The sequence below is a fragment of the Spermophilus citellus genome (assembly GCF_964194105.1).
Source record: "Spermophilus citellus genome assembly, chromosome: 15".
Taxonomy (NCBI): Eukaryota; Metazoa; Chordata; class Mammalia; order Rodentia; family Sciuridae; genus Spermophilus; species Spermophilus citellus.
Window position 1 is genome coordinate 63,662,000 of NC_138195.1, and position 27,347 is coordinate 63,689,346.

Sequence of the window (27,347 nt, forward strand, 5' to 3'; positions counted from 1 at the left end):
AAATTTTTAAGAGCAACAAATGAGATCAGACCTTGAAAAAAAACAAAAGTGGATATGATGATTAGCCTTGGGAAAAACTACATGGTCTCTACCTTTCTCATTTTACTTTAGACCAGAGAAAAGTGAAGCAATCCTAGGCTGACATCTGGGAACCACTGCTGGAGGGTTTGTATGTTTGCACCTGTTTCCTCCCACTTTGCCGCCAAGCCCTGGGCAGTAAGAGATAGGCTAAATATGTCATGGGACAGTTATGTGCATCTAGGAAACTGAAAGATGAAATAGAAAGATAAAATATGTTGGGGAAAAATATTTTTAAATTCTTATGTCTTAGTCCATTTTTTGTTGCTATAACAAAATACCTGAGATCAGGTGATTTAAAAGAATAGAGGTTAATTTAGCTCACAGTTCTGGGCAGTAACATCTTTTAAGGGCCTTCTTTTTTTTTTTTTTTTACATCATAACATGGTGGAGGGTATCACATGGCGAGATAAAACAAGTGTCTACTGTGGGGGTCTCTTCTTCTTTTTATGAATTCATAGCAGCCATTGTGGAAACCCAACTTTAGGCCTCCCCAAAGGCCACACCTCCTACTACCATCAACATATAAATTTGGAGAAGTGGACCAAAAATTCATCTAAAACACAAACTTGCAAAGGTTACATTCAAACCATAACAGCCTACTACAAAATAATGTATGCACCATGACCCCCATTTTGTAAAATGCCCATAAGTCCCAGATACACAGAAAAAACACCGGAAGTTTAATACAACACAATCCCACAAGGTTATTTCTACATGGAAGAATGATGGGTAAATTTATTTTTTTTTCCGAGTTACTTCTTACATTTTGTAATCAGAAACAGAATAGATTTAAAAAGCCAAGGGGAAAAAAAACCCAAGAAATGGCGTAATACTGTGCAAGACCTTGGCCAGTGGTCTCCTTGGGACTTGCAGAATTTCAGTGACGCCACATCTTGGGCTGCAGAAGGCATTGCTAGGCTTGTGCTAGCGTCACTTACCTACTATCTTCACATTGCTAGGGCTGGGCCCGGTGCCTGGTGGCATGCAGTACGTGCTCAGGTGGTGCGTGTTGAGTGATCCGCTTTCCTAACTAGGCCAGCCACTGTGACTCCTGGCCAAGAGGAGCCTACAGAGAAACACTGCCACTTCAGTGGGAGACCATGCTGACACCACTTTCCTTTCTGAGTTAAAACCTACCACCACCACCACCACCACCCCTCATATTTCCAGGACAGTCAATTTTAATGAGTCTGCCTCAACACAAGAGTACTTTATAAAGAAAAGAGCTTTTAAGCTCAGTTTTGGAGACTGAAAGTCCAACATCAGGTGGTCCCATCTGTTCAGCCTCTGGTGAGGGCCTCATGGAAGATGGGATCACAATGGCAGAAGAGTGTGGAAGAGATCATGTAGTGAGACGGGAGGCCAGAGGCATTCAGGGCCAGGCTTGCTCTATGTACAACAACTCACTCTCATAGGAACAAAACAGGGTTCCCTCTCAGGGCAGCACCCCCAGTTACCTGGTTATCTCCCAATAGGTAGGTAGAGTATAGGTTCACCACTTTAAAAGTTCAATATTCATCTTCTCAACTTTGAGGTTCACTGGGTGATATTTTATAATACCGGGAGGCACTTTTGGTTTCACTCTGGGGGATTGTTACAGGTATCCAGTGAATGCTGCTGAATACCCTGCAGAGCACAGGAAAGCACCCCCAGACAAACAGTTGTCCAGAGCTGGACATGGTGATGCTTGCAGATAGTTCCAACTACTTGGGAGATGGAGGCAGGGAACATCTTGAATCCAAGGCCAGTCTGGGTAACATAGTGAGAACCTGTTTCTTATTTAAAAAAAAAAAAACTGTCTAACTCACTATGTTGAGAAACCCTATACTCTAGAGACATGACTTTATCTCTTACTGCTTACTGTGTTGTGGTTTCACATCTAGAAGCAAAAGCTAGATTTGTTATCATCTTTCCCATATAGGTTTCCACACTGCCTCTGTAAACCCCTTAACCTGCCAGGTCAGGCTCAGCTTTGTGACGTGGGTCCAGTTTTCACATCTGCAATCCTTCTTCATCCCCAGAGCTAAACACTGTCACGAGGGTAGACCGACCTCACATGTTCCTCCGAGACTAGACAGCGGAGGGCTGAGCCTTCATTGTGAAAGTCGTATTTATCTCTCATGGTCATTAATTCCTATTACTGTGCTCCTTTGCCTCTTCCACTCTTAGATAAAACCATAGAAACAGAGACGAGGACCCGCCAAGTGTAAATATGGACAGTCTGGTTTGTGAGCGAAAGGGAAGGCTAGCGTTTCAGTTCCTTTTCATATTCAAAACTAAACAGGATCTATTACCCAGCAGAATGCCAAGGATACTCTTCTCTCTGTAAAGATTTTAAGTCCCCTCCTGCTTCTGCTTCCGCATCTCCTCAAGACTCCTGGACCCCATTGCCCTGAGTTTTCATAGAGGAGTAGCCTCCTCAGCCAGGTCAGAGTGGCATGGAGTAGGTTCCTTCTTGAACTCTGGGAAAGGATCCTTGTGTCCCTTCCTCAAGGAGCCCAAGAGGTCCCTGGTAGACAAGGCTCTGAGCCCCAGACCAAGGAAATAGCATGTGCTCCCCAAGATGGTAAGGCTTGGGCAAGGCTGCTCGGTGTGCCTCGAGCTGGAGACTTGTCTCCTGTCCACATCATACCTAACAGCCAAAGAACAGTAGTCCAGGTAGAAGCGGGAACATGAAAAGGCTAAAGCCATGCTGGACAAGTAAGTGGTCAGCTGCCTGTGTGTGATTTATTCACACAATGGCAGGGTTCATGCAGTGCCTGCCTTAAACAAGATCTGGAGGCGGAGTCATAGCTAGCACACGCAAAACTTTGTGTAAGTGTTTTTTAAAAGTGCCCACTCTGAGCAGAACAGTTAGGAGGAGGCGCCCCTTCCTCGGGGTTGATGCAGCTGAGGCACTGGGTTTGGCACTGCCTGGCCAAGGGCCCCTGTGCATCTCCCACTGAGGCAACCTCACCAGCCTGGGAATTCTCTCAAGCTCGTTGTTTCTAGAATATTGCCCTGAAGAGATGAAGAAAGGAGAGCAAGGGCCAGCTCTTTAGCAACTGTGTGGACCAATATTTCTTCACACCAAACAGCCAGACCTGACCACTGTGGATGGAGACCTAGTGTGACTGTCACCCAGGCAGAAAAAAGGAGGGAAGCCAGTCCTAAAGGGGCCCCTGCTGCCCTGAAGAGGACTTCAGAGTCAATAAATCAAGCAAGGATCAGTCCCCACTTCTAAAGTGACTCTAGGATAGAAGGAACAGTGAGGAGCAGGCGACCTGTCAGGATGGGTAGGGAAGATAAATCAGTAACAATAGTGACATTAGTAATAATACTAATGGCAGTCAATCATTTAGGTGGTAAATAGTCCAGACACTATTTTAAGGACTCACTTGTATTAACTCATTCAATGTTTACTAAAATCCCAAAAGGTACGATGGTGGTTACAAAATATGGCTGCAAAAATATTTTTGATACTCCCCTCTTCAAAACATGGCACCTAATTTGAGAAAGAAAATGGCTAAAAGTTTCATTGCATGAAATATATATATAATATAATTGATTCTTAATTATCACACTAATTAACAGAATGGACTTTCAAATGAACTACATGAAATAAAAAAAAAAAAATCTGTCCTGGGGTTGGCGGGGAATAGAATCTAATTTTCCTCCTTTTGCCTGTGGAGAGACTTACTGGGGTTCTGCTAGTGAATAGAATGTTAGGAGCAGAAGTGATGTCATGTGACTTCAAAGACTAGGTCATAAAAAGGATGCAGCTTCTGTCTGGCTCTTTCTTTGTTATTACTTGTTTGGAGGGGAGGCAACCACCATGTCATGAGGATACTGACTAGTGTAATGATAGAGAAGGCTTTCTATTAGACACCTCACCCTGGCTATCTATTCTAGGGAAACTTCTTTCTGTTTCTATGTCAATCAACCTGTGATAATACAATCAATCAATAGCTGTCTATTGCTCTCTATCTCTGTCCCTCTCACTGCCCAGTTCATCTTTCCCTCACACAAAAACTAATATCCCTTGACCTCAATCAGACAGTTGCCAAAGCCCTGAGTTTCCTTTATTTCAATCTGCTTTTCAACGTGGACCTAGTCAAGGTTCAAGCTGAGCACATCCCACTGACATACAATCTGCTCCTAAGGTTAGAAGTCACATTGTCCTATTAAGGAATTTTGAGCCCGTCCCCACAATCTGTAGATCGGAGCCAACTTTTTCTTCTATCAGACGGAGAGTCTCTGATTTGATATCTAGCTCCTTGATCCACTTTGAGTTGACTTTTGTGCATGGCGAGAGGAGGGGATTCAGTTTCATTTTGTTGCATATGGATTTCCAGTTTTCCCAACACCATTTGTTGAAGATGCTATCCTTTCTCCATTGCATGTTTTTAGCTCCAGAACACCCATAGCACAAGAGTTAATAACAAGAATCAACAAATGGGACTTTCTTAAACTGAAAAGTTTTTTCTCAGCAAGAGAAACAATAAGAGAGGTAAATAGGGAGCCTACATCCTGGGAACAAATTTTTACTCCTCACACTTCAGATAGAGCCCTAATATCCAGAGTATACAAAGAACTCAAAAAATTAGACAATAAGATAACAAATAACCCAATCAACAAATGGGCCAAGGACCTGAACAGACACTTCTCAGAGGAGGATATACAATCAATCAACAAGTACATGAAAAAATGCTCACCATCTCTAGCAGTCAGAGAGATGCAAATCAAAACCACCCTAAGATACCATCTCACCCCAGTAAGATTGGCAGCCATGATGAAGTCAAACAACAATGAGTGCTGGCGAGGATGTGGGGAAAAGGGTACTCTTGTACACTGCTGGTGGGACTGCAAACGGGTGCGGCCAATTTGGAAAGCAGTATGGAGATTCCTGGGAAAGCTGGGAATGGAACCACCATTTGACCCAGCTATTGCCCTTCTCGGACTATTTCCTGAAGACCTTAAAAGAGCACACTACAGGGATACTGCCACATCGATGTTCATAGCAGCACAATTCACAATTGCTAGACTGTGGAATCAACCCAGATGCCCTTCAATAGATGAATGGATAAAAAAAATGTGGCATTTATACACCATGGAGTATTACGCAGCACTAAAAAATGACAAAATCACGGAATTTGCAGGGAAATGGATGGCACTAGAGCAGATTATGCTTAGTGAAGCTAGCCAATCCCTAAAAAAAACAAATACCAAATGTCTTCTTTGATATAATGAGAGCAACTAAGAACAGAACAGGGAGGAAGAGCAGGAAGAAAAGATTAACATTAAACAGAGACATGAGGTGGGAGGGAAAGGGAGAAAAAAAGGGAAATCACATGGAAATGGAGGGAGACCCTCATTGTTATACAAAATTGCATATAAGAGGTTATGAGGGGAATGGGATAACAAACATGGAGGGAAATGAATTACAGTAGATGGGGTAGAGAGAGAAGATGGGAGGGGAGGGGAGGGGGGATAGTAGAGGATAGGAAAGGTAGCAGAATACAACAGTCACTAATATGGCAGTATGTAAAAATGTGATGTGTAACCGATGTGATTCTGCAATCTGTATTTGGGGTACAAATGGGAGTTCATAACCCACTTGATTCTAATGTATGAAATATGATTTGTCAAGAGCTTTGTAATGTTGTGAACAACTAATAAAAAAAAAAAAAGAAGTCACATTGTCAACTCAGACCTACATGACAGTGATACGCAGACACACAAATAACACCTCTTCCCCAGTCAGCACTTTAGACTAACACATCCAGCCCCACACAGAGATAACTGCAAGACATGGCGACTGGGAGAGGGCAGGGAATATGGCAAAGGGGAGAGGGGTGAGGTCATAGGTGCTGAGAGTGTTCTAGGAGGGGAAGTATTCACTGGTCTTGGGCCACAGCACACTTCACATTCTCTAACCAACTCATCTACTAGACAGCAATGATATGGTGGGGGTGGGGGCAGGAGCAGGTGACCTGGCAGGTGACCAGGGGCCACTTTAGACAAGTCACTCTTGCTGGGCTTCAGTTCCCTCATCTGTAACAGAACTGGATTGCCCACTGCTCCACATACTAGGTGTCTGAGGAACTTTCACAGCTTACTTGTGCACCTGACAGTCTTGGAATATATCTTCCACATCAAGTTTATTCAAAGATTTGAAGGGCCACCCTTTCTACAAGAAAATGTTTTATATCATTATTCAGAATGCAAATTTTATATGCATTTTAATTATAGTAACTAATACTACTAACATTTAATCAGTGATTACTGTGCATGAGTTTTGTGCTAAACTCTTTATGACAGCCTTACAATAACTTAATGGTAGTATTATCATTCCCATTTTACACATGCAAAACGGGAGTACAGAGAGATTGATCCATCTGAAGTCACACATTATTAAGTGATGATAAAACAACTCCCCTACCAATAAATTTGGGGTCATTACAAGTGGTTTTTGGATATACCTCCAACAGCTGGGCTTCTTAAGTGAAGTCTGAAAGACACAGTCCAAAACAATATCCAAAGTTCAGCTCTGACATTCTTAAATCAATTTTAGCTAAACGGGAGGATAGTTGGCTTCACACCCGGTATCGCTGTAGGTTAAAGGAAGCTGTGGTTTTTCCGCGAGGGCTGGGGGATTTCTGGCCTTTTGGGAGCTTTCAAACAGCCTCAGAGCTGGAGGCCTCTGCCTCTGCAGCCGCCTCCCAGCCCAGCTGGTGTTGCCCGGCGGCACTTCCTCGTTCCCGTGCGTCCGGGACACAGTTCCCTACGCCCAACGCTCGCCCTCCTCTGGCGGGAGGGGTCCAGAGGACCGGTGTCGCAACCACCTCCCTCTCTCTTTCCCCGCCTTGGCACTCAGTCACCTCCCAGATGAGCGCTCTCGCCCGCAGACTGCTGCTGGAGGTCGGGTGCCCGGCATGTCCCCTGAGTTCGCGCAGACGACAGTCACCGGTCCTCTGCACAGCCTAGAGCAAGCCAACCGCACCCGCTTCCCTTTCTTCTCTGATGTCAAGAGAGACCACCGGCTGGTGCTGAGCACCGTGGAGACAATCGTGCTGGCGCTCATCTTTGCGGTGTCTCTGCTGGGCAACGTGTACGCTCTGGTGCTGGTTGCGCGCCGACGGCGCCGAGGGGCCACCACCAGCCTGGTGCTGAACCTCTTCTGCGCGGACCTGCTCTTCACCAGCTCCATCCCCCTAGTGCTAGTCGTGCGCTGGACAGAGGCTTGGGTACTGGGCCCCGTCGCTTGCCATCTGCTCTTCTACATGATGACCCTGAGCGGCAGTGTCACCATTCTCACGCTGGCCGCAGTCAGCCTGGAGCGCATGGTGTGTATCGTGCGCCTGCAGCGCGGAATGCGCGGCCCGGGGCGGCGAGCACAGGCTGCGATGCTGGCGTTCATCTGGGGCTACTCCGCTCTTGCCGCGCTGCCGCTCTTCATCTTCTTCCAGGTGGTCCCGCAGCGGCTCCCGGGTGCCGACCAGGTGAGCGCCTGTGAGCGCACCGAGACCCCTGTGCGGGCGGGCTGGGGGAGGGGCGGGCATCCGACAGAAGGGGTGAACGGAGGGGGTGATCGAGGGTGATGATGATTAACAACAGGACTTTTTGTTGCACTACTGTCATACACGATGCCCAGCGCTGTGTCAGCCTGCGATGCATGTATTTAAAGGCACTACCAAACTCTTTTTTAAAAATATTTATTTTTTAGTTTTAGGTGGACACAATATTTTGATTTTATTTTTATGTAGTGCTGAGAATCGAACCCAGTGCCTCATGCATGCTAGGCAAGCACGCTGCCACTTGAGCCACATCCCCAGCCCCTACCCCGCAATTCTTGCAAAAATGCAAGGGCGTGTTGTGAGGTTAATTAAATAATGGGGAGTTAAGGAGTCAGATAGAATTTCATGCATGTGAGATGGCTAATCACATTATATTGAATTTTGCTTTCTGGTCTGGTGTTACCCTAAAGTTATCACACTTGCAGGACAGATGTGGAAGCTGAGACACATAGGATTAATAACTTGTTCAGAGTATCTCATCCTTAGTTTGAGAAGGAGCAGAAGTTTCTGTGAAAGTAAGCGTTAGGAGCCTGTATTGAAAGCCTGAAGGCAGATGGTGCAGATGGCTGGGGAGAAAGGGCATTGGAAAACCAGAACCCCTGACCCAAGGCTTCCCCTGAAGGGCTCTGGTTTCCTCTTCGGAATCCTCAGTCTTTCCAGTAGCAAGATGGAAGGATTACAGCAGACCACAGAATCTTACCCTGGGAGCCTTGGACTGTAGCTTCAGGGTATTCAAGAAGTTGGGGGTTTGTTCGGGATAGCAGGCCCATAGTTGTCACTTATGGAGAGGTTCATGATCTAGAAATGATTCTCTGGACAGTGTAATACTTGCTTTGGTGACTTGAGTCCCATGGTCTAGAATTCTGGGCACAGGTTTGTTCTCTTTGCTGCCCCACCCCAGGGTGGGGCCATGGGCCTCAGGTCTAGTAGGAGAAGGTGGCGGCCTGACTGGCTGTATTCCAGATGTGTTTCATTCTCCTCAGCACCTGGCGGAGAGAGACAGGCATCTGTCTGACTTATATGTGTCAGCAATACCTCAAGGCATGATTTGTTGCTGTGGCTCAGCCTCCAGGAAGATCTGACCCAGGCTAAGTTCTTGACCCTGTCCCTTTCCCTATCCAGGCCACTGGTTTTCTGGCCCTGGGGAACAAACTCTCACCCCAGACCCTAGGAAGGAGAGTGGAGCACTTTGAGCAGTCCAGGCACAAACAAACTGTAGTCCTGAAAAGAGCGGAGAATAGCAAGGGGGACGTCTCCTGCAGGACAGTTTCAGACTCTGGAGATGAGATGAACACTGGTCCACTAGGAAGATCTGAGTGTGTGACCTGCCCAGAGGCTGAACACAAAGGTGGCCTCCTGAGGATTTCCCAGACCAATCGCATAGCCTTTTTTGGTGGGGGTAGAATGGATGGAGGCTGCATTCTAGGCAAGCAGATGTGTATGTGTCCTAAAAATCTGTTCTGAATAGTTTATTTGTGAGTGTGTGTAATACATTTTGGAGTGTTTGATTATGGCTCATTAGCAGGAAGGAATCAGGCTTATGGCATGTGATCAATGAACATGTATGCTTATGGCCACGTCCATTCAGGTGCCCCAGGAGAGCCAGGATTAGCTGAGCTAGTGGGTGCTATTGGTCTCAGGAGATCAAGTGCTCTTGCTCAGGAGGCAGGTTCAAAGAATTAAAAAAAAAATGAGGTTCAAAGAATTAAAGACTAAATAGAAGATATTTTAAGGGTATCTTAAATTTCTAGATATGTATTTTGTACCCTTCCTTTGACAGTTGTTTCAAGTATAGTCCCTCTTTACTGCCAAACAGCACTATGAAGGAGGCTCTTGTCCCCTCCCAGAGAAAACTCCAGGCTAAAACTGTGTGCTAACATGGCCATCCATGACTGAGCAAGGCCTTTGCATGGATGGGGGCCTTCTCGTGTCTGGTCCATCCTGTATTCTACCCCTGGTAGGGTATGTGTGTTCAGGAGCCCTCCACAGCATTTCTAGAATGGTCTGCATCTTACCACAGAGTGCTTCTGTAGAGATCTGTGCTCCCTGGTTGGGCACACCAAGCCTTTTCTTGTTTTATTGAAGAAACACCTTCTTGGCTTTAAGGGCCTTTGGAGAGGGATTTGGGCAAAGCCACTGGAAGAGAAATGAGATAGAAGTGCTTCAGAAGGGGCCAGGTGAGTTAACTACATGCCAGATCTCTATTCAAATTAGTAGACTTGCCATGGAAGGCTTGTAATGGAAAAAAAAAATGAGACAGTTCCTTCTGATTTCCATTTTCCTTGTCTTCCCCCCTACCTGTCTGTCATGCTGCCCCCTCCCAACCCCCCAATCTCCTCGAGTTTTATCTCTCTGGGTTACACTATTCAGCAGTCCCTTTTTATCCAGGGTTCCACAGTTTTAGTTACTTGTGGTTTCAATAACCTGTGGACAACCAATGTCCAAAAATGTTAAATAAATAAACAAAAAAATTAAAAGTTTTAATTATCTTTTATTAGGTCATATTGTTATAATTGATATGTTTTGTTTTTAGTTTGTGGTTAATTTCTTAATGTGCCTCATTATCATAGGGACTTGATGTGTAGGAAAAAAAACACCTACTAGATAGAAGATTCAGTACTATCTGTAATTTGGAGCATCTCACTGGGGTCTTGTAATGTGCCCCAAGAGTAAGGAGGAGCTTCTGTTTCTGTATTTTCTGTATTCTTTCCAAGGAATAAAACAGATAAACTCCCCAATTCCTTGAGGGTTTTTGCCTGGGTATATAGGAAACACTCCACTTTATAGGTTCAGCAATTGAAATAAATAAGTAAAAAATAATGGGGGGGGGGTTGGGGGGGTGCAGTCACTTAAAAATGGGGGTGGGGACAGAGATAAATCTCTTTTATTAAAAGTTAGCAAAAGCCTCTTTTCTCAGTTCTCATATTAACAGATCCTGTCCAGTAGGTCACTAAATGAAGATTGGGATGGGGGGAATATTTTTCCTCCCCAAACAATGTGCTGAGAGACTCAAGTAACCCTAAGCACTTCCTGGCTCCCTCTTCTCAAAGAGTGTGTAGAAACAGTGCTCCTTAGAGCTTTCTGTTTACCTCAGATCCCCTAAAACAGGAACATGATGACCTTTGTCCCTTTGGGTAGTGGGTGTCCAGTAGTTCAAAGTGACAGACTCTAAAACTTCATTGAATTTTGAATCCTATCTCGGGACCGCTTCAGAGTTGCGTGACAGAAAGGGAGCTGTCCCACCTCTCTAGGTCTCCCTTTCCTTGATTTAAATAGACACGAAGACACTGTCAACCATATTGGATTGCCATGGGGATTTATGTTCAATAAATGGGCCAACACCTGGCACCCATACAGCTAAGTGCTCAAGAATTGCTAGCTATTATAAGTTTCCTTATCTTTGGGTATAAACGTTTTAAACATTCTTCAAACACTATAATTCTTCTGATTGCTGTAAAATAATAAGCAGCCATTTTAAGAGGGTGGACAGATGATCTTAGCAACATTAACATCCCAGTCAGGCCAGCTCAGCCTGTTCCAATGGGATGCCTGCCAGTGTGTGCCGCGGCCCTGGCCGGGCAGTGACCTCCACCAGTAGGTGGGGAAGATGTCCACCTTGGGGAGAATGTGCTGTCCATTCACTCCACAAACATTTATTGAGCACCCTCCTCTTTGACCCCTGTCACTAATGTCACAAATGCCCCTCATTTATTGAGCATTTATTGAGCACTCAGATGGCCTAGCTTGATTCTTTAGCCCATGGTAACCCCACAGCTGTTGTGCTTTTTTTATGTTTATTTTCAGAAAGAATAACTTCCCAAAGTCACAGCAGGCGAAGGATGGTTCTAGTATGTAGCCCAGCTCTGTCTGGTTGCTCTGGTGTCATCTCCAATGAGTTCACACTTCCTTAGGGCCCTTGGTGCTTCTGTGACTCCCTTCTTGATTTAATACCAGGCCCACTGTTGTCATCAGTCTCTATGGAGTGAGGCTTCCCCGGAGAGACAAGTACAGTTCACTCGCCTACGTTTCTAAATGCTAGAGAATATTTTTAAAATATAAAGAAAGTAAGTCCAGCTCTCATGTTGGTATTTTCTTTCTTTTCTGTCGGGAAGTTGCTAAAAGAGCAGATGTCTAATGAGGATTCCTTAAAATGACCTTGAAATCTTCCATTGTATTAGAAGAGGTAGGGCAGGGAGATGATTTACCAAGGGGTTCCCTGGTTCTGCAGGAAGACTCAGTAGAGAAGCTTCAAGGGAAACAGTCGGAACCAGGTATCATTTGCCAATAAGTCAGCCAGTGGTAGGAGGAATTGGCACTTGAGCAGCACCTGTAGATGGATGTCCCCATCCTTGGGGAAGTCTTAGAAAATCCTGACATCGGGTAACTTTGTACTGAGCACCCAGTGTCAGGCACCAGGCATCTTCTAGGTTGCTGGGATGCTGCCTTGAATAAGACAGCGTGGTTCCTGTCCCCCGTAGCACACTCCAGTGGGGGATCTTGAGAGGAAGCCAGGTGATTATTACAGTTTCGAAAACTCTGGAAGGGACTCCTCCGGGCACCCAGAATCTGTGAAGGCTACTGAAAGACAGTGTGTCCCCACCAGGTGTGGAAAGGAGAGGAAGTGAGCAAGACAAGGACCTGGGGGGACAGGAGGGGCATTACAGGCAGAGGAAATGATCCCAAAAGGGGGCAAGAGAGCACAAAGAAGGCTAGGGTGGCAAGAGGTGATGCCAGAGGGTTAGCAGGGCCAGCAGAAGAACCGGGGACACCCCTGAGGGAGTTTGGGCTTACTTGCTGAGAGATGGCTGGTCCATGAGGGTGGCCAGTGAGAATGAGGTGTGTGGGGGCGGGGCGGGGTTTGTTTTGGTGGGAAAGGAGCAGGCCAGTCCTCTTGTTTCTGGCAGCCTGGAGGATGGCCGCTGTGTGCCCCAATTTGAGATGTCCAGGAGGTGGAACCATTTTGGGGGTGAGATATTCAAAGCTTAACAAGCCTGAGAAGTCTCCTGCCGAGATGTGCTCAAGGTAGCCATGAATCTAGAGTTGAGGACTTCTGATCCATTAGACCAGAAGCCACACTGCCCGGCTGAAACAGTGCTCATGGACATAGAAATTTCTCTCTTGAGAAACCTGCCCCCTGGCCTCTGGGGTTCTCTGGATGTTCTGGATCCCCATCTGGCGGTGGAGTTTCTTGTTTCTTGTTGTTGTTGGAATTTCTTGTTTTTCCTCCCTGACTGTATCTGTGGCTTCCTGGAGGGTAGGGACAGAACCTCTATCATCCTCACTGTGGCCTTTCAGTGGCTTGGGCACGGTGCCTGCAGTCAGTAAGTGGTTGAGCAAATCAATTAACACTACTGTTGACGCCACACCGCCAATTCCGCTTCCATGTATCAGTAAGCAGGCAGGCCTAGCACTTTTGGTTTTCATATTTCTTTCTTAAAATCAGGAAATGTATCAAATATGCAGGAAAAAAAACACCCCAGAATATACTAACACTTATGTCCGTACCTTCCAGATTTGACCTGCTGCCCAACTCCTCTATCAATCACAGACTGCAGGAGAAAACCATTTGTTGTCTGGATTTTTCCACAGTCATAAAGTTATTCAATTCAGACCTCTGAGTGTGGGCATGGTGCCTTGTTTATTTATTTTCAAATGAGCATAGACACTGCAATTAACCAACAATACCATATGATGCCCCCCAAAGAGCACATAAATTCATGCCCAGTGCCACCCGGCAAGACCCATCCTACTGCCTCTTAGCTCAGATGGGGGTGAGGGGTGTTGTGCAGAGTTCTTATCTTACTCCCTTATCACACTTCCAGCCTAGAGTGAAAGCCACAAATCAAACAGGTGAAAGGGCACCTTCCTTATTGAAATTTGGGGAGCTTTCTGGGATGAGCATATTGTCTCTGTTGGTTAGGTTGGCTCGGCCCTCACAGTGACGTGTGTTTCATGTTCTATCATCTTTTTTCATAAAAACTAACTTTTATCTTTTTGTTTCTCTCTTATAAAAAACATATAGACACATTGTGGATGATTTAGATAACACAGAAGAATAAAAATAACTTACAAGTCCCATTCTAGTCTTTTCTGAGACCCTCCCAGTCTCTTCTCTCTGCCTGTGTGTGCGTGAGCCGAGGTGTCTAGGTATTTATTCACACATACACGTCAATACTGGGATCCTGCAGGTGTGACCTAAATAACAGCTGGAGAGAGGTTCTCCAAAGATAGTGACTTTGGGCATGAAAATTGAAAAATGTGAATAGGGGACCGTGGCAAACTAAGTGCATGTTCGATGAGGTTGAAGCCAGGGGAAGTTTTTAAAGGCAAAAATGAGGATTACATAAGTTATTTTGAAACAGCAATCCTTGGCTACAAGGATCCATAAATAAGGGGTGGCCTCCGTTCATGGTTGGACAGACAATTGCTGAACCAATACTCTCCAAGGGATTTTTGTGTAAGGTTGTAGTTTGGTAGAATCTTTACGACAGTTCTTGTTATCAGGCATATGTGCATCACATGCCCTTCTTCACAGTCTCCCAGCTTAATTAATTCATTAATTTTGGTCAGGGTCAGCTCAAGCAACTCCATTTTGATTCTGACAACTTTCACACAGGCACATGGTTTTGGGACCTACTTTTCTGCCCCCAACCATAAGGAGTTTGAAAGGATCGTCCAAAGAGCAGTGACAACCTTGCTGCCAGTATTCAGCAGGGTCACCCAAGTTTCTTTCCAACCACCAAAACACAGGAAGATTTAGTAAACTGTCTTCCATCAGGTGTGGATGGTGAGGGTAGAGGAGCAAATTTTTAGAATGCCTAGTCCATTTGCAAGCCACTTAACAAAGCAGGAAAAGAAAGCAACACTCACACTTCCCTTCTCAAGGTACAGCAAATGTGATTAAGACATTCTTTCCTGCTTGTCCTGCTTTATAGTTTTCTTGATAGACTCCTTGATGTCCCTTCTAACTACATAGCTTTTTGGGAAAAGTATTATGATTAAAAACAACCCTACCTTTAGCGTTTCAGGCTGTTGTTGGAAGAGGATGTTTCTGAACATTGGTTCCTTCCTCTGTGAAATAGGAACAAAAAAATAATGTGCATCTCAATAAGGTTGTTGTAAGCCTTAGATGAGATGATCTACGTAAAGCAATTCCCAGTGCAGAGGATATGTTCAATAAATAGCAGATGTTGTTATTTTCTGTTAAAATTGAGTAGGAAAATGAGTGACCAGTGGACCGTATTTTGAGATCAACAACCCATTACAATACATGTTGGCAAATATTAAAAATTCTTTGCTTTTGTCTTGGGTATACCATTCGATAAATATTGGTTAAGTGAATAGTTGAATTAATGGTGCTTCGGTTGATTGTGTCTCCTGGACATGGGTTCAGATGCCTTGTTCACCAAAAAATTAATATGTGGGCTTTTCACATAGCACACACTCTTTTAAAAATCCAGTCTATATGTCTAGAAGGGTTTAGGGAGACTTGTTTTCCAAATAGCTTTGTTCCTGTAGTGGAGTGGGCTGGGGAAGTTTGTGGGTGGGAAAGTACAGGCACAAATGCCTTGGTCTGTTTTCACTGACATATTTCTTTGTTGGAGGAAACTGTTGCAGCAGCTCTTAGTAACTGTTGGGTGAGGCTCCTGCCTGTTGCAGTTTTGTAGCTAGAGTTGAACACTTGAATTCAGCACATCACAGTATGGAAGCAAGGTCACAAACGGTCACACTCCAGTGGCTTTCCATCTGGAACTGAGAATTGTGGCTGATATTTGCTTTGGGGCTGTAGTGTGTTCCTCTGTGAAGGTGGCACACAAGATTAGAGGCTGTAATTCTGGGCACAAGTTGCATTCTTGGAGTAAGAGGTAGCTGGCCCTCCTTTCCCAGAACTCCTTCCTTTGCAGAATCAGGTTTCAAATCCAGGGCCTGGCACATGCTGGGCAAGCACTCTATCACTGAGCTACATCCCAGCCTTTTTTATTTTATTTTATTTTTTATTTTGAGACAGGGGCTCCTTAATAAGTTGCCCAATTTGGCCTTGAACTTGAGATCCTCCTGCCTCAGCCTCCTGAGTCACTGGAATTACAGACCTGCACCACTACTCTTAGCAGCCAGGTTTTTTGATGCAGCTTGACACACTCATTTTTTGGTTTTGTTTTGTGTTTATGTATGTGGGTGTTTCTTTTTTTGAGAAGAGGGTCTCACTATGTTATTCAGACTGGCTCCAAATTCTTGGCTCAAGCTCAGGAATTGTCCTGACTCAGACTCCCAATCAGCTGGGACTTATGGACACCTGCCACCAAGCCTGGCTTTGATGCACTTGGGTGCCTTGGCATAGACCCTGTTGCCTTCAGCTTTCAAAGTATGACTGCACTGAGACCTCATCCTGTTTCCATGTGTTTGTGTGTAGCACATCGGTTCTGCTCTCAGGGCAATTTTCTCTTTTTTAAAAAAACAGTAGGCTTGGAAGAGAAAGCCTGAGAGCCCTTTGCATCTCAGCCAGGGGAGTGGAAAGATCCACATGGGGAACTGCCCCTAGTTCTTATCAGCCTGGAACCCTGAGGCTCAGTTGCCTCTAATGGAGAGCAGAGGTGATGATTATGGCTACCCTGAGGGCCAGAGGCGAGTGCTTTGTGTGTATGTTTGGGGGAGGGGGGTCAGGGAGAAGGATTCTGGGGTGTACCGTCCTGCCAGTTGTGTGGCACACTGTGTAGTGACAGGTAACCCCCAACTGGGGCTGAGCTAAAGGCCAAAGAAGAAGCCAGCACTGCAGTGATCCTTGTCCTTTTCCCTTTTGTAACTAGGAAATTCCTATCTGCACACTGGTTTGGCCCAGCACCCCTGGAGAGATCTCGTGGGATGTGTCTTTTGTTACTTTGAACTTCCTGGTGCCGGGACTGGTCATTGTGATCAGTTACTCCAAAATCTTACAGGTATGTTTGTTTCCAGTGCTGCCACTGAATTTCACTCAGATTGCAGTGTTTCTGGTAGATTCTCAGAACTTCCAGGTCAGAAGATACCGTAGAAGTCAAACCAGTCCAGTCCTGAGTTCTGATTCACTCACCAGATCTGCCGCCATCTGAGGAAGGAGTTTCTTGTTGTTTGCTTGTTTTTTTTTTTTTTTTGTTGTTGTTTTTGTTTTTTGTTTTTGTTTTTGTTTTGCTCATCACTAAAGTAATTCAAGTTCATCATAAAAAAGTCAACTTGAAAACAGGCACAGAAGTATTTAACACAGAAACTGAAAATCGATCCTATTGCCATTCTTAACAACCCAATGAGATCCTTGCAGGTTAGTTTTTCTTATAAATTTGCACAAAAATAATTGACACTGTGTGTATTTGATAAACTTACAAATTTGCACAAAAAATCATCGACATTGTGTGTATTTGAAAGTGTGGGTTATCTCCAATAGCTGGCTGTTGTTCTTTTCAGATATGAGCTCACACTATCTGCTCCAGAACTTCCTTTTTTCTCTTAACACCATATCACATCTTTCCATATCAGTTCCTGTATCTTATCTCATGATGGCTGCATGGCTGCCCAGCATGTCCACATACTATAATTTATCTTATGGACTTTTGGGCTATGTCCATCGTTTCCCCACCACAAACACAGCAGTGATGAGAATGTACACTTTTTAAGACTTTTTATTGAAGTATAATATACCAATAGAAAAGCACACCCAGCTTACGTGTTCCCCTTACAGACTGAACACACTCATAAAAGCACCTCCCGGATCCCGAAAGAGAAGGTTGCCAGAAGCCCCTCCTCTTACTTCCGGTCACCTGCCACCTGGGAATGTCCATTTCAAATGTGTATTGACACAGGAAGTGATGTCTGCCCTCAAAGCGAATATGTGCAGGGGTGTGAAAAAGATGGACCCCCTCTGTCCCCACCTCTTAAGGCAGCCCTCTGCATGGCAGGTGCCAGCCCTGCAAACCTCACCTACATGTATTTGTGCCCTAGTCCCCTTGGAGGAAATGCAGCCACTGAATCTTAATTTTATAGCATATTACTTAGGAGACATCTATTAAATAAACATATTCAAGTGGAAAGACCTGTTTGTTGTCTGGTCAATTTTATAGCCTTTCTTTGTGGCTGAGGCTTTGTAACCTTCTTATGTGCCCAGAACCCAAAGCCAGGCCAACCTCCAACCAGGTCTGCAAGTCCCTGGTCCTGTGGGAGTTGGCCTCCTAAGTTACTCCCTAGAATCTTCTCCACCAGATGAACAAGACTGAGGCTTGTTCAAGTGCATGAGCAGATTCAGGCTTTCCAAGGGGGCCTAGCATATTTTAATATTATAAAATTGTTAGCTACCCTCATTAAGTTAAAAGCAAAGAAGTGAGGGAAGAGTTTTATATTTGCTTAACAAATAGTTATGTAGTGTTTAATGTGTTATCAAGAAATACCTCATTTAATCCTGATAAGCATTACAGATGAGAAACACCAGGCACAGCGAGGCGAGGTAATTTCCCCAAGGTCACGTAGCTCAGAAGTGAGAGTCTCATAAACCCAAGTCCCCTGGCCCTAGATTCCCAACAGTTTTAGTTCCTCAGACATATGTTAAGAGTCTACTCTGTGCAAAGTGCTGGTGAGGAATAGAGGTAGGTCAAGAGTGTACAAGTTCCATTCTCTAGAAGGAACTTTGAAACAAAAGGGGAAGAGGAGAGACGAGCCAAAGGTGCTGCTATTTAAAGCAAGAAACCCTGGAGCACAAGGTAGAGGCCAAGATAGTGTATAACACTTTGCAACTGTTGACTGCTGCACCGATGTAAAGGATGGATGAGGGGTACTAAAGAGGAGAGCAAAGGGTCATGAAGACAGTTGCAGAGATTCAAAGGGATATTTTCATAACCTGGCTTTGAGTCTTGAATCTGCCACTTACTTGCTGTGTGACCTTGAGCTTTACTTACACTTACTTGAGCTTACTTACACTCTCTGAGCCTCAATTCCCTCATCAGCAAAATGACAATTGTAGTTCAACAGTGAGGGATTGTTGAGGTACCATGGGTAGGACATCTAGTGTCTGCCTGCCCACGGCAGGGGACAAATGAATTGTGTTTGTTGTTATTGTTAGGCAAGGTTGTTCTCCCAAGCTTTGTCTCCAGTGTGCTGGGAAATGGTATCCCTGAGACTTAGCAGAGCTGATTGGGAGGGAGTGGCAGCATCTGGCTCTTCTTCTGAGTCCACTCCCAAGCCCATCAGCGTTTGGGAGGGCCCTGGTGAGCTCACACTTCTGAGCTTTCCACTGAGGGAGGAATGATCCCCACACCATCATTTTATTCTCAAGGCCAAAGCCCACCTGGAACAATTGGAGGCCACCCGGGAAACTGGAAGAGGTCTCTTCTTCTCCATCTGCCTCCAAGCAACAGTTCACTGCTCTCCAAGTCCTTTGCATCTAGAGCCACAGCCAGTCCTCTGTCCATCACACACCGCAGGGTGGCATCTGTTATGACTCACAGTGGTGCAGTGGTGCATTGAGTAATGGGTCAGAGAGAATTTAGATCCTGTCACTTCCCTCCCACATGCAGCAAAATCCAAAGCCCTCACCTAAAAGCCCTATGTGATCTGTCCCCCTAAGCTCATCTTCTCCCCTCTGTTATGTCCAGACTGGCCTGGGGAGGGTCCCTCACACATGCCAACACACTTATGTCTCGGGCTTTTGCACATGCCATTTCCTCCCCCAGATCTCTCTTACCTCAATTGCTGATGGTCCACTTCCTACTTCAGATAGGTCCTTGTTCAAAAGGATCTTCTTCAGAAACACCCCCTATCAATCTCTGATCCCTGGCTTATATCTTTTCAAAACACTTCCAACCCTTGTCACCTTCTGGATGTGTGAATTCATTTGTGCATCAGTCATCTGTCTCACCCACGGGAGGGCAAGCTTCTCATCCCTATGCCTAGACCAGAGCCTGGCTTGTTCATGGCAAGTGCTCAGTGAATTCTCATGGAGGAGTGAGGCTTAAGCCTTGGATCACATTGAAAGGGTCTACAGGGGGTGCTCTTTGGGGTCAGTAGGAAAAGTACAAAGAATCATCATACTGGGGTCCTTCACCAAACTTGATTTACCATGCGACCTTGGACTGTGCTTTTAAAACTTAGGACTCAGTTTCCACTGAAGCCAAACATGTCTCAGTGGATTGTTTAGCACAATAAAATAAAAGAGCAGATATGATGTTTTAAAAATAACAGTGTTAGCCGGGCACAGTGGAGCACACCTATGATCCCAGTAGCTCAGGAGGCTGAGTCAGGAGGATGGTGAATTCAAAGCCAACCTCAGCAACTTAGCGAGGCCCTAAGCAACTCAATGAGACCCTGTCTCTAAATAAAATGCAAAAAGAGCTGGGGTGTGGCTCAGCGGTTAAGCAATCCTGGGTTCAACCCCTGGTACAAAGAAAATAAATAAATAGCAAAAATAAATGTTACTGTAAATATAAGACTTTTGAAAAATCTTCCTACCTCACTAGCAAAACTGACTATTGCCTGTTCCCCATAGGACTGTGACATCTGTCCTCACTTGGTGCCTGTTGAGTTTGCCAGGCTGGTAACTTGGAAGCAGGCAAACTGCCACTAGGTAGATGCTGTGTGTGGATGGGATTTCCTAGTTTACTTGAAAATAGACACAATGCAGAGACGCTGGATCTGCTTTTCTGCCCAAGATTTGTGTGTGTGTGTGTGTGTGTGTGTGTGTGTGTGTGTGTGTGTGTGTGTGAAGAGCACCTGTCAAAGTCATTTGAACAACAGGGTCCATTAGCCATATCCCTTCACCTGTCTTCTTGCCTCTCACTCAGGGCCCATCTCTGGGCTTAGAAGTCACCCTGATCTCTTACTGCTCTGAAGCAGAGCCTCTCAGTGCTCTCTGGAGCTCCATGGGATGGAAAATTTTAGAACGAGTCACAGTCTATGAGTGTGGGAAATACTGGGATCATCAGAGTTCCCTGGGATTCTTTGCTGTAAGGCTTTGGGCAGGCAGGGGCTCTTCGGCACAGGAATAGACCAGGCAGCATTGCTAAACCTGACCACAGAACCCCTTTTTCCACAGAGCTTCTCTTTGGATCACTGCTCCGTAGAATCCTCTTTGGGAAACCTTGTTGTAAACTTTGTCTCTGGTTCTGACCTGGGCAAGGATTCAGGTGGGCTTCTCCTTGGGTCTCCCCCTGTCAGTCATCCTTCAAGATTGTCAATCACCCTTCAAGAGCTGTTTGATGTAGTGGGGCAGTGGCCATATTTGCTGTCAGCCTTCCCTGCTTCCTCTTTCCTTGTGACTCAAACATGCCATACATTTTTAGTGGCTTTTTCCAATTGACAGTTTTCCCAAGGGAATAGCCTCCCAGCAACTCCTAAGTGCCTTCGATCAGGCTGTGATCACCAGCTGTTTGGGGCTTGGTTTACATCATCTCCCAGCAACCATGGCCGTGCTACCCTTTGGAACTGTGTTTATTGTCCCTCACCACCCCCCACACGCATTACCCACATTACACTGGAATGGACCTGCGCCACAATCAGCCTCTGTAGCCCAGCCACATAGTAGGCACTCAATAAACATTTGTTGATAGAACCAATGACTCTTTTGCTTGCAGTTTGAAAACCCTCAGCCTATCTCAGTTTCACCCAGGAACAATGTACTTCAGGTGAACATGAAGGTTTCAGGCAGTGAACATGAAGCCCTTCCTCCACACCTGGTCTTTGTTCCCCAGCTTTGGGGACCGAGTGCTGGCTATGGAAAGGGAGGTAGACCTACTGGAAAGACAGAGTCTCTCCTCTGAGGATTCTGTTTATTGACCAGGCAGCCTCCAAAGGAGACCCCACCTCCCAGGGTCAACCTCTGTCAGCAGGAATCTCCTCCACCTGCAACCACCTGGGCAGCAACCTTGGTCTGGTGGCAATGTATGACAAAGGGGCATGAGATGGAGAGAAAGTTCCCTCATAGTCTTCCGAAGCTCATGTGGGTGTAAAGGCAGGGAGACTCAAAAAGACAGTTTAAAACTGTCTCTTAGTCTGGCATACTGGCCCACACTTGGAATCCCAGCAGCCCAGGAGGCTGAAGCAGGAGGATCTTGAGTTCAAAGCCAGCCTCAGCAAAAGCAAGATGCTAAGCAACTCAGTGAGACCCTGTCTCAAAATAAAATACAAAATAGGGCTGGGGATGTGGCTTAGTGGCCAAGTGCCCCTGAGTTTAATCCCTGGTACCAAAAAAAAAAGGAGTTTAGGAAAAATGCAGATCTTGGGGTCCCCTCAATCCCACAGAATCAGAATGTCTGAAGGCAAACATTTGCCTCTTATCATGGGCCCAGTGGTGTGAGCCACATTATTGGGAGCATCTCTGCATGGGCTACACCCCACCTCTTCACCATGAGGCTTGGGTAGGTCACTTCACCTCTCAGAGCCTCCACCTTAGGAGGTAACCTGGAACCTATGCAGAGGCTTGTTTTGAGGATTAGAGTTAATTCTCAGGAGTTAATTGAGTGTTTAGTTTAATGTAGAAGCTCATCAAGCGTCTACACAATGCCACAGACTGAAATGCTAGATAAATGTTGACTTAGCCTAGACACCTAGCTTGGGAAGGTGCAGGAAAGGAGCACATTTGACTATGAAGCCCCTGACTCTGCAAGATGTGGGGACTGTGAGGGAACAGCATCTACCAGTTCTAACTAACCCGAGCTAATGCACCTGGCCATGAGTCAGCCCACTTTGACCATCAAGTCACCATCAGGCATTAGCCAGAGTCCCTGGCCCCAGATGGAACAGGGAGCCCTGTCTAAGGTCTGGTGAGGGCAGAGGTAAGAAAGATGCTCATGTGTCTACCACAGGGTTCCTGTGGCAGGCGCTGAGAGTACCTAAACATGCCACAGGGTGCAGCGGGAGGTGAGCCAACAAGGCTTCTAGGAGTTTCTGGCATTCGAGTTTGGAATTAAAGTCTGGGCAGAAGGATTTCCATTGATGGGAAGTAGAGAGTGGGAAGGAACTCGTTTAAGATCAAGATCTCAGGCTGGAGCCAACAACCAAGTTTGAAGCTCAACTCTGCACTTCTTGGCTGGGCGTTCACCAACCTCTTTGAGCTCCAGCTTCCTCATCTGCAAGTACCTACCTCACAGAATGCTGGGAGAGGTGAGAGAGGCAAACCACGTGATGGGTAAGGACCTGGCACATAGTAGGTGCTCAGTAAAAATGAGCTCCCACCAACCTTATTGATTCAAAAAGTATTTATGAGACACTGTACCGGAGTCTCTGGATGCACGCTGTTCTTGGCAGGCTAAGGTGGGCAGCAGGAGGGATGACACTGCTGTTGGAATCAGCCCTTGAGCACTCACCAGGGACACCGGATTTAGAGGTGCCGCCTGCCCAGCTTTCCCACTTCCAGACCTGTTGGCCCTTAGATCACCCATCTTGCACCTGGATGCTGGGTCTAACTTTGACTCTACACAGTGACTTCCGGACGCGGAGGTGCCGATAGGACTTGTAGCACTGGAGTGGGAGTCCGTGGGTTCCCTCTGCTGAGTGACTCCACCTGCAGAGCAGGGGCGTGGAGGGGAGGGCTGGCTATACAACCACTCCTGAGCCTTTTATGATGTAGCTAATCGTTAACTCCACTGAGCTGGATTTTCACAGATGGGAGCTGTCACCATTTATTATCTGTGGAGTGACCTTCAACAAGTAACTTAAATTTCCCGAGAATGAATTTGCTCATCTGTGAAGCAGGAATAACAATGGCACAGAATGCAAAGAGGAGCTGTGAGGATTAGAGGTGACAGTGGATGGAACATGTGGGGAGCCCTTGGGAAAGCTGATTCCTGTTGTCCTGGTTGTCGGGAGCTTCCGGAGGGCAGAGGTCTGTCCACCTTGCACCTGCTGCTCTCATTCCCCATCACCAACAGGTGTCCTGAACTGCCATGCTGGGCCAGCAAGCAACCACAGAGAATCACGAAACAATTAAACAGCTCTCCTTTAATTAGACAATTAGAAGTATTCTAGGGAGAACAGTTTAAGCCATGCTGATCTTGGAATTAAACTTGCCCAAATTGAGAAGGTGGCTAATAACCTTCTAATTACTTCTTCTCTTGAGATTCAGGAATCGTAGGGGAATGGACCCAGGGGTCCAGCACAGAGCCCACAGTGTGGCCAGTTTCCAGATGATGTCAGCATCCCTGTGTGGCCAGAAGCCTCTTCCTGTAGGAAAGGCAGGACAAAGACCGGCCCAAGCAAGTGGAATTTAGCAAGGACTGCTATTGTGGTCAGGATGGTCCTCATTGGTTCTCTTCTCTGGGGCAGAGGTCATAGTCTGGCATTTCAGGCTCAAAAAATCAGCATCTGTTCCAGCCCAGGCTGGCTGTTCACAGCCAGGCCCCACCCTACCATCACTAGCCCTACCCTACCCCTCTCGCTGGCATTATGGAACCTGAGTAAGTCACAGGGAACAGCCAGACCTTCTCCCTTCTGGCTGTGCCCAGAGGATACTTGGAATTACGCACAAGAGAGATTAAACACTCCTTTTCCCCTGGACATCCAGAGCCTGAGTACTGGACACTTTCCAGCCACCCCAGTGGTCACTCACCCAGCCACCCACCACCCTGTGCCAAGGAGCAGGGCTTAAATGGCAGCCCCTGCTCTCTCACAGACTCAACCCTTATTGCTCTCTGAAGTGAACACTTGCAAGACTCCTGCTTTGAAAGCAGCTTGGGTAAACTATCTCTTAGGGAGCTGTTTTCTAACCTGTGCATTGAAGGGGCGACGGAGGTCCTGGCTACTCAAAGCAGGGTCTTTGGATGGGAAGCATGGGTGGCTGCTGTTCCGCAAGAGCTTGCTGGAAATGCAGAATCCCAGCTGGACCCAGACCTTCTTTTTTTAAAAAAACTATTTTTTAGTTTTCGGTGGACACAACATCTTTATTTTATTTTTATGTGGTGCTGAGGATCGAACCCAGCGCCCCACGCATGCCAGGTGAGCGTGCTACTGCTTGAGCCACATCCCCAGCCCCCAGACCCAGACCTTCTTAAGAAGAATCTATATTAAAATAAAGGAGACCACACTGAGTGCCTCTCCAGCTCTGTGGTTCCAAGATGTCACGAAGCTTTCATGTGGTTCAGACACAGTGTTTTGAGGTGGGGCAGTGGGATGGGGGTGCACGTAGGGCTTTACTCTAATCTATTCAGTCTACATCAGTTGATGGGCCATTCTTGTGTCCAAGGATCCTGCTGCCAAATTAAAGCCTCTCTGTTGCTGAAGGAAGACCCTTTAGCTGAACAGACTGGACAGGAGATCTAGGGCACGATGCCTGCAGGAGCCCTCGCAACCAGGGTCCCCTTCATCACCCACAGTCCCTCTGCTGTCATGCTGGCCTTGCTCATCAGTGCAAAATGTTACGAGGTCCCAGAAATCCCACTGGGAGGAATTTATTCCATGGATACTCTCATATAGATGTGGAAAGATGTACCTGAGGGTGCTTATTCTCCTGATCCCCACCCCTCAGTGGGGTATGCATTATCAAATGGCTGTAATTTTTCAACAAATGTCACCATAAATGCTCTGACAAGCTTCTCCTTCTTGCTGGGGACAGACACATTTAAAGACACATCTGATTCCATAACTTTCCAATTGCTTTTTGATTGTGTGGGTTTATTTTACTTATTTTTTTTAAATTAAAAGCTTTTTAAAATTTGTTCTTTTTTAGTTATACATGACAGTAGAGTGTATTTTTCATGTCGTACATACATGGAGTATAACTTCCCATTCTTGTGGTTGTACATGATGTGGAGTTTCACTGGTTGTGTATTCACATAGTTTCACTGGTTGTGTATATGAACATAGGAAAGTTAGGTCTGATTCATTCTACTGTCTTTCCCATTCCTATCCCTGTGCCTACTTATTTAAAAACATGGATCTCATAGTCATTCCAATGCTTCAGGTGCCTGCAGTGGGGGATGGGTTTGCGCAAGGGCTAGGAGTGGAATGGAGAAGGACAGGCTGTCCTGCCCGTGCCCCTGACTGCCCTTAAAGACAAGGAACTCACAATTGCCCATGTGAGGAGTTTGTCCCCTTCTGTTGGTAATTGACTCTGATGTCTACGTGGCTGTGGGGGTGCCCACAGGTCCTGCTGATGAAAGGATAATTCCCAAGCAGCACCCACCCCATAGGTGTTGGTGACTCTTCCCAGACTTGGTTTTATTTTGGGGCTGACCCTGGCAGCAGCTGCCCAAGCAAATGAACAGCCTCCAAACTCATTTACCTTTCAAAGGCCCCAACTCAGGCCTGTAGGCAAGAACAGAATCCACTTTTTTTTTTTTTTTTGGAGATAGGGTCTCATACATTCCATCCCTGGGAAGGCATGTAGAGCTGGTATGTAGACCTTCCAGAAGGTCATGCAGGAGACTACCTACTCTGGTCACCCCTGGGCAATGGAAATGGAGGGTACAAAGGCTAGAAAAGAGACGGGTATTTTTCATTTGCTCCCCTTCAGTGTTTGTAGTTTGAGTTTGTGCCTTGGGCATGTATTGCTTGTGCACAATTATTTACCTTTTAAAAAGCCACAGTCACAGTCAAGGTGTGCTTCTGAGCACCTGGCTCCTCTAAACCACCCGAGTCAGGCTCTTCACTTCCCCTCATCCATTCTCTTTATATCATGGGTGATTTCCTGCCTTATTCCTGGGGCAGCAAGCCAGGTGTCCATTTCTCCAGTGCGTCCTCGGTGTGGGCAGCAGGCCTGCTGCAGAGGAGGCAGCTCCTTCCACACAGAGTTCCAAAGACAGACACCTCAATGCAGTGGGATGGCACTTTCCAGCTTCTGGGCTCCTAACTGCAAAAATCTCTGACATCCATGGTAAATTGTGGCTCTGTTTCTGTTTGGGTTTCCTGCAGATCACAAAGGCATCTCGGAAGAGGCTCACCATGAGCCTGGCGTACTCGGAGAGCCACCAGATCCGAGTGTCGCAGCAGGATTTCCGGCTCTTCCGAACCCTCTTCCTACTCATGGTGTCCTTCTTCATCATGTGGAGCCCTATCATCATCACCATCCTCCTCATCTTGATCCAGAACTTCCAGCAAGACCTGGTCATCTGGCCGTCCCTCTTCTTCTGGGTGGTGGCCTTCACATTTGCCAATTCTGCCCTGAACCCCATTCTCTACAACATGTCACTGTTTAGGAACGAGTGGCGGAAATTTTTTTGCTGCTTCTCCCTCCCAGAAAAAGGAGCCATTTTTACAGACACATCTGTCAGAAGAAATGATTTGTCTGTTATTTCCAGCTAATTCGTTTTTTCTTGACACATGAAGTCTCTCCCTGTGGTGAGCCACGGTGTGCTTTGATCATCCATCCACCAGTGCACCCTGCTTTAAGGAAACAACCTATGCAAACATACATCTGCAGCAGCAGCAAATTAGGGGACAATCATTCCATGTAAACATACTTTTCCTTTATAAGAGGACTCACGATGGGTTCCTTTGAAATATGAACTTTTTCAGTGTGTTTGTAATATGATGGAAATTAATAAAATTTTATTTATACCTGTTCAGCAATTACATCTCCTGCATATAAGGTCACACCTCATGGTTTCTAAAGTGAGTCTTGGAACTGACTGAAGACTCAGATTCTCCTTTAAAGGGTCAGGGCCACTCTGGATACCCAACTTGGGCTCCTTAGGAAAGGCCTCAGGGTCTTTCATTCATATCAACCCTGAATTTGGTGTTTGGTATTTGGTATTTGATATTGAGGAA

The 27,347-nt window shown here is 46.0% G+C and overlaps 1 protein-coding gene across 2 annotated transcripts; it reads left to right on the forward strand.

Annotated features, from left to right (window-relative positions):
- Window positions 1-6,838: 6,838 nt before the first annotated feature.
- FFAR4 (free fatty acid receptor 4) lies at window positions 6,839-27,115 on the forward strand. 2 transcript variants are annotated; one of them, XM_081268799.1, is made up of 3 exons: window positions 6,839-7,562; window positions 16,442-16,570; window positions 26,493-27,115. In XM_081268799.1, exons 1-3 carry the CDS (start codon window positions 6,996-6,998, stop codon window positions 26,880-26,882), a joined length of 1,086 nt encoding a protein of 361 aa, XP_081124925.1. In that variant the 5' UTR covers window positions 6,839-6,995; the 3' UTR covers window positions 26,883-27,115. The 2 variants fall into 2 exon arrangements, with proteins under 2 accessions (XP_081124925.1, XP_081124924.1); XM_081268798.1 differs by lacking the exon at window positions 16,442-16,570 and having other exon boundaries at window positions 6,885-7,562.
- Window positions 27,116-27,347: the final 232 nt, after the last annotated feature.

Bases quoted from the DNA above. Each gene is read 5' to 3' on its own strand.
- FFAR4 (XM_081268799.1), top strand. From the start codon at position 6,996: ATGTCCCCTGAGTTCGCGCAGACGACAGTCACCGGTCCTCTGCACAGC. The intron at 7,563-16,441 runs GTGAGCGCCTGT...TTTTGTAACTAG, and splicing joins GGCTCCCGGGTGCCGACCAG to GAAATTCCTATCTGCACACT. The intron at 16,571-26,492 runs GTATGTTTGTTT...GGTTTCCTGCAG, and splicing joins GTTACTCCAAAATCTTACAG to ATCACAAAGGCATCTCGGAA.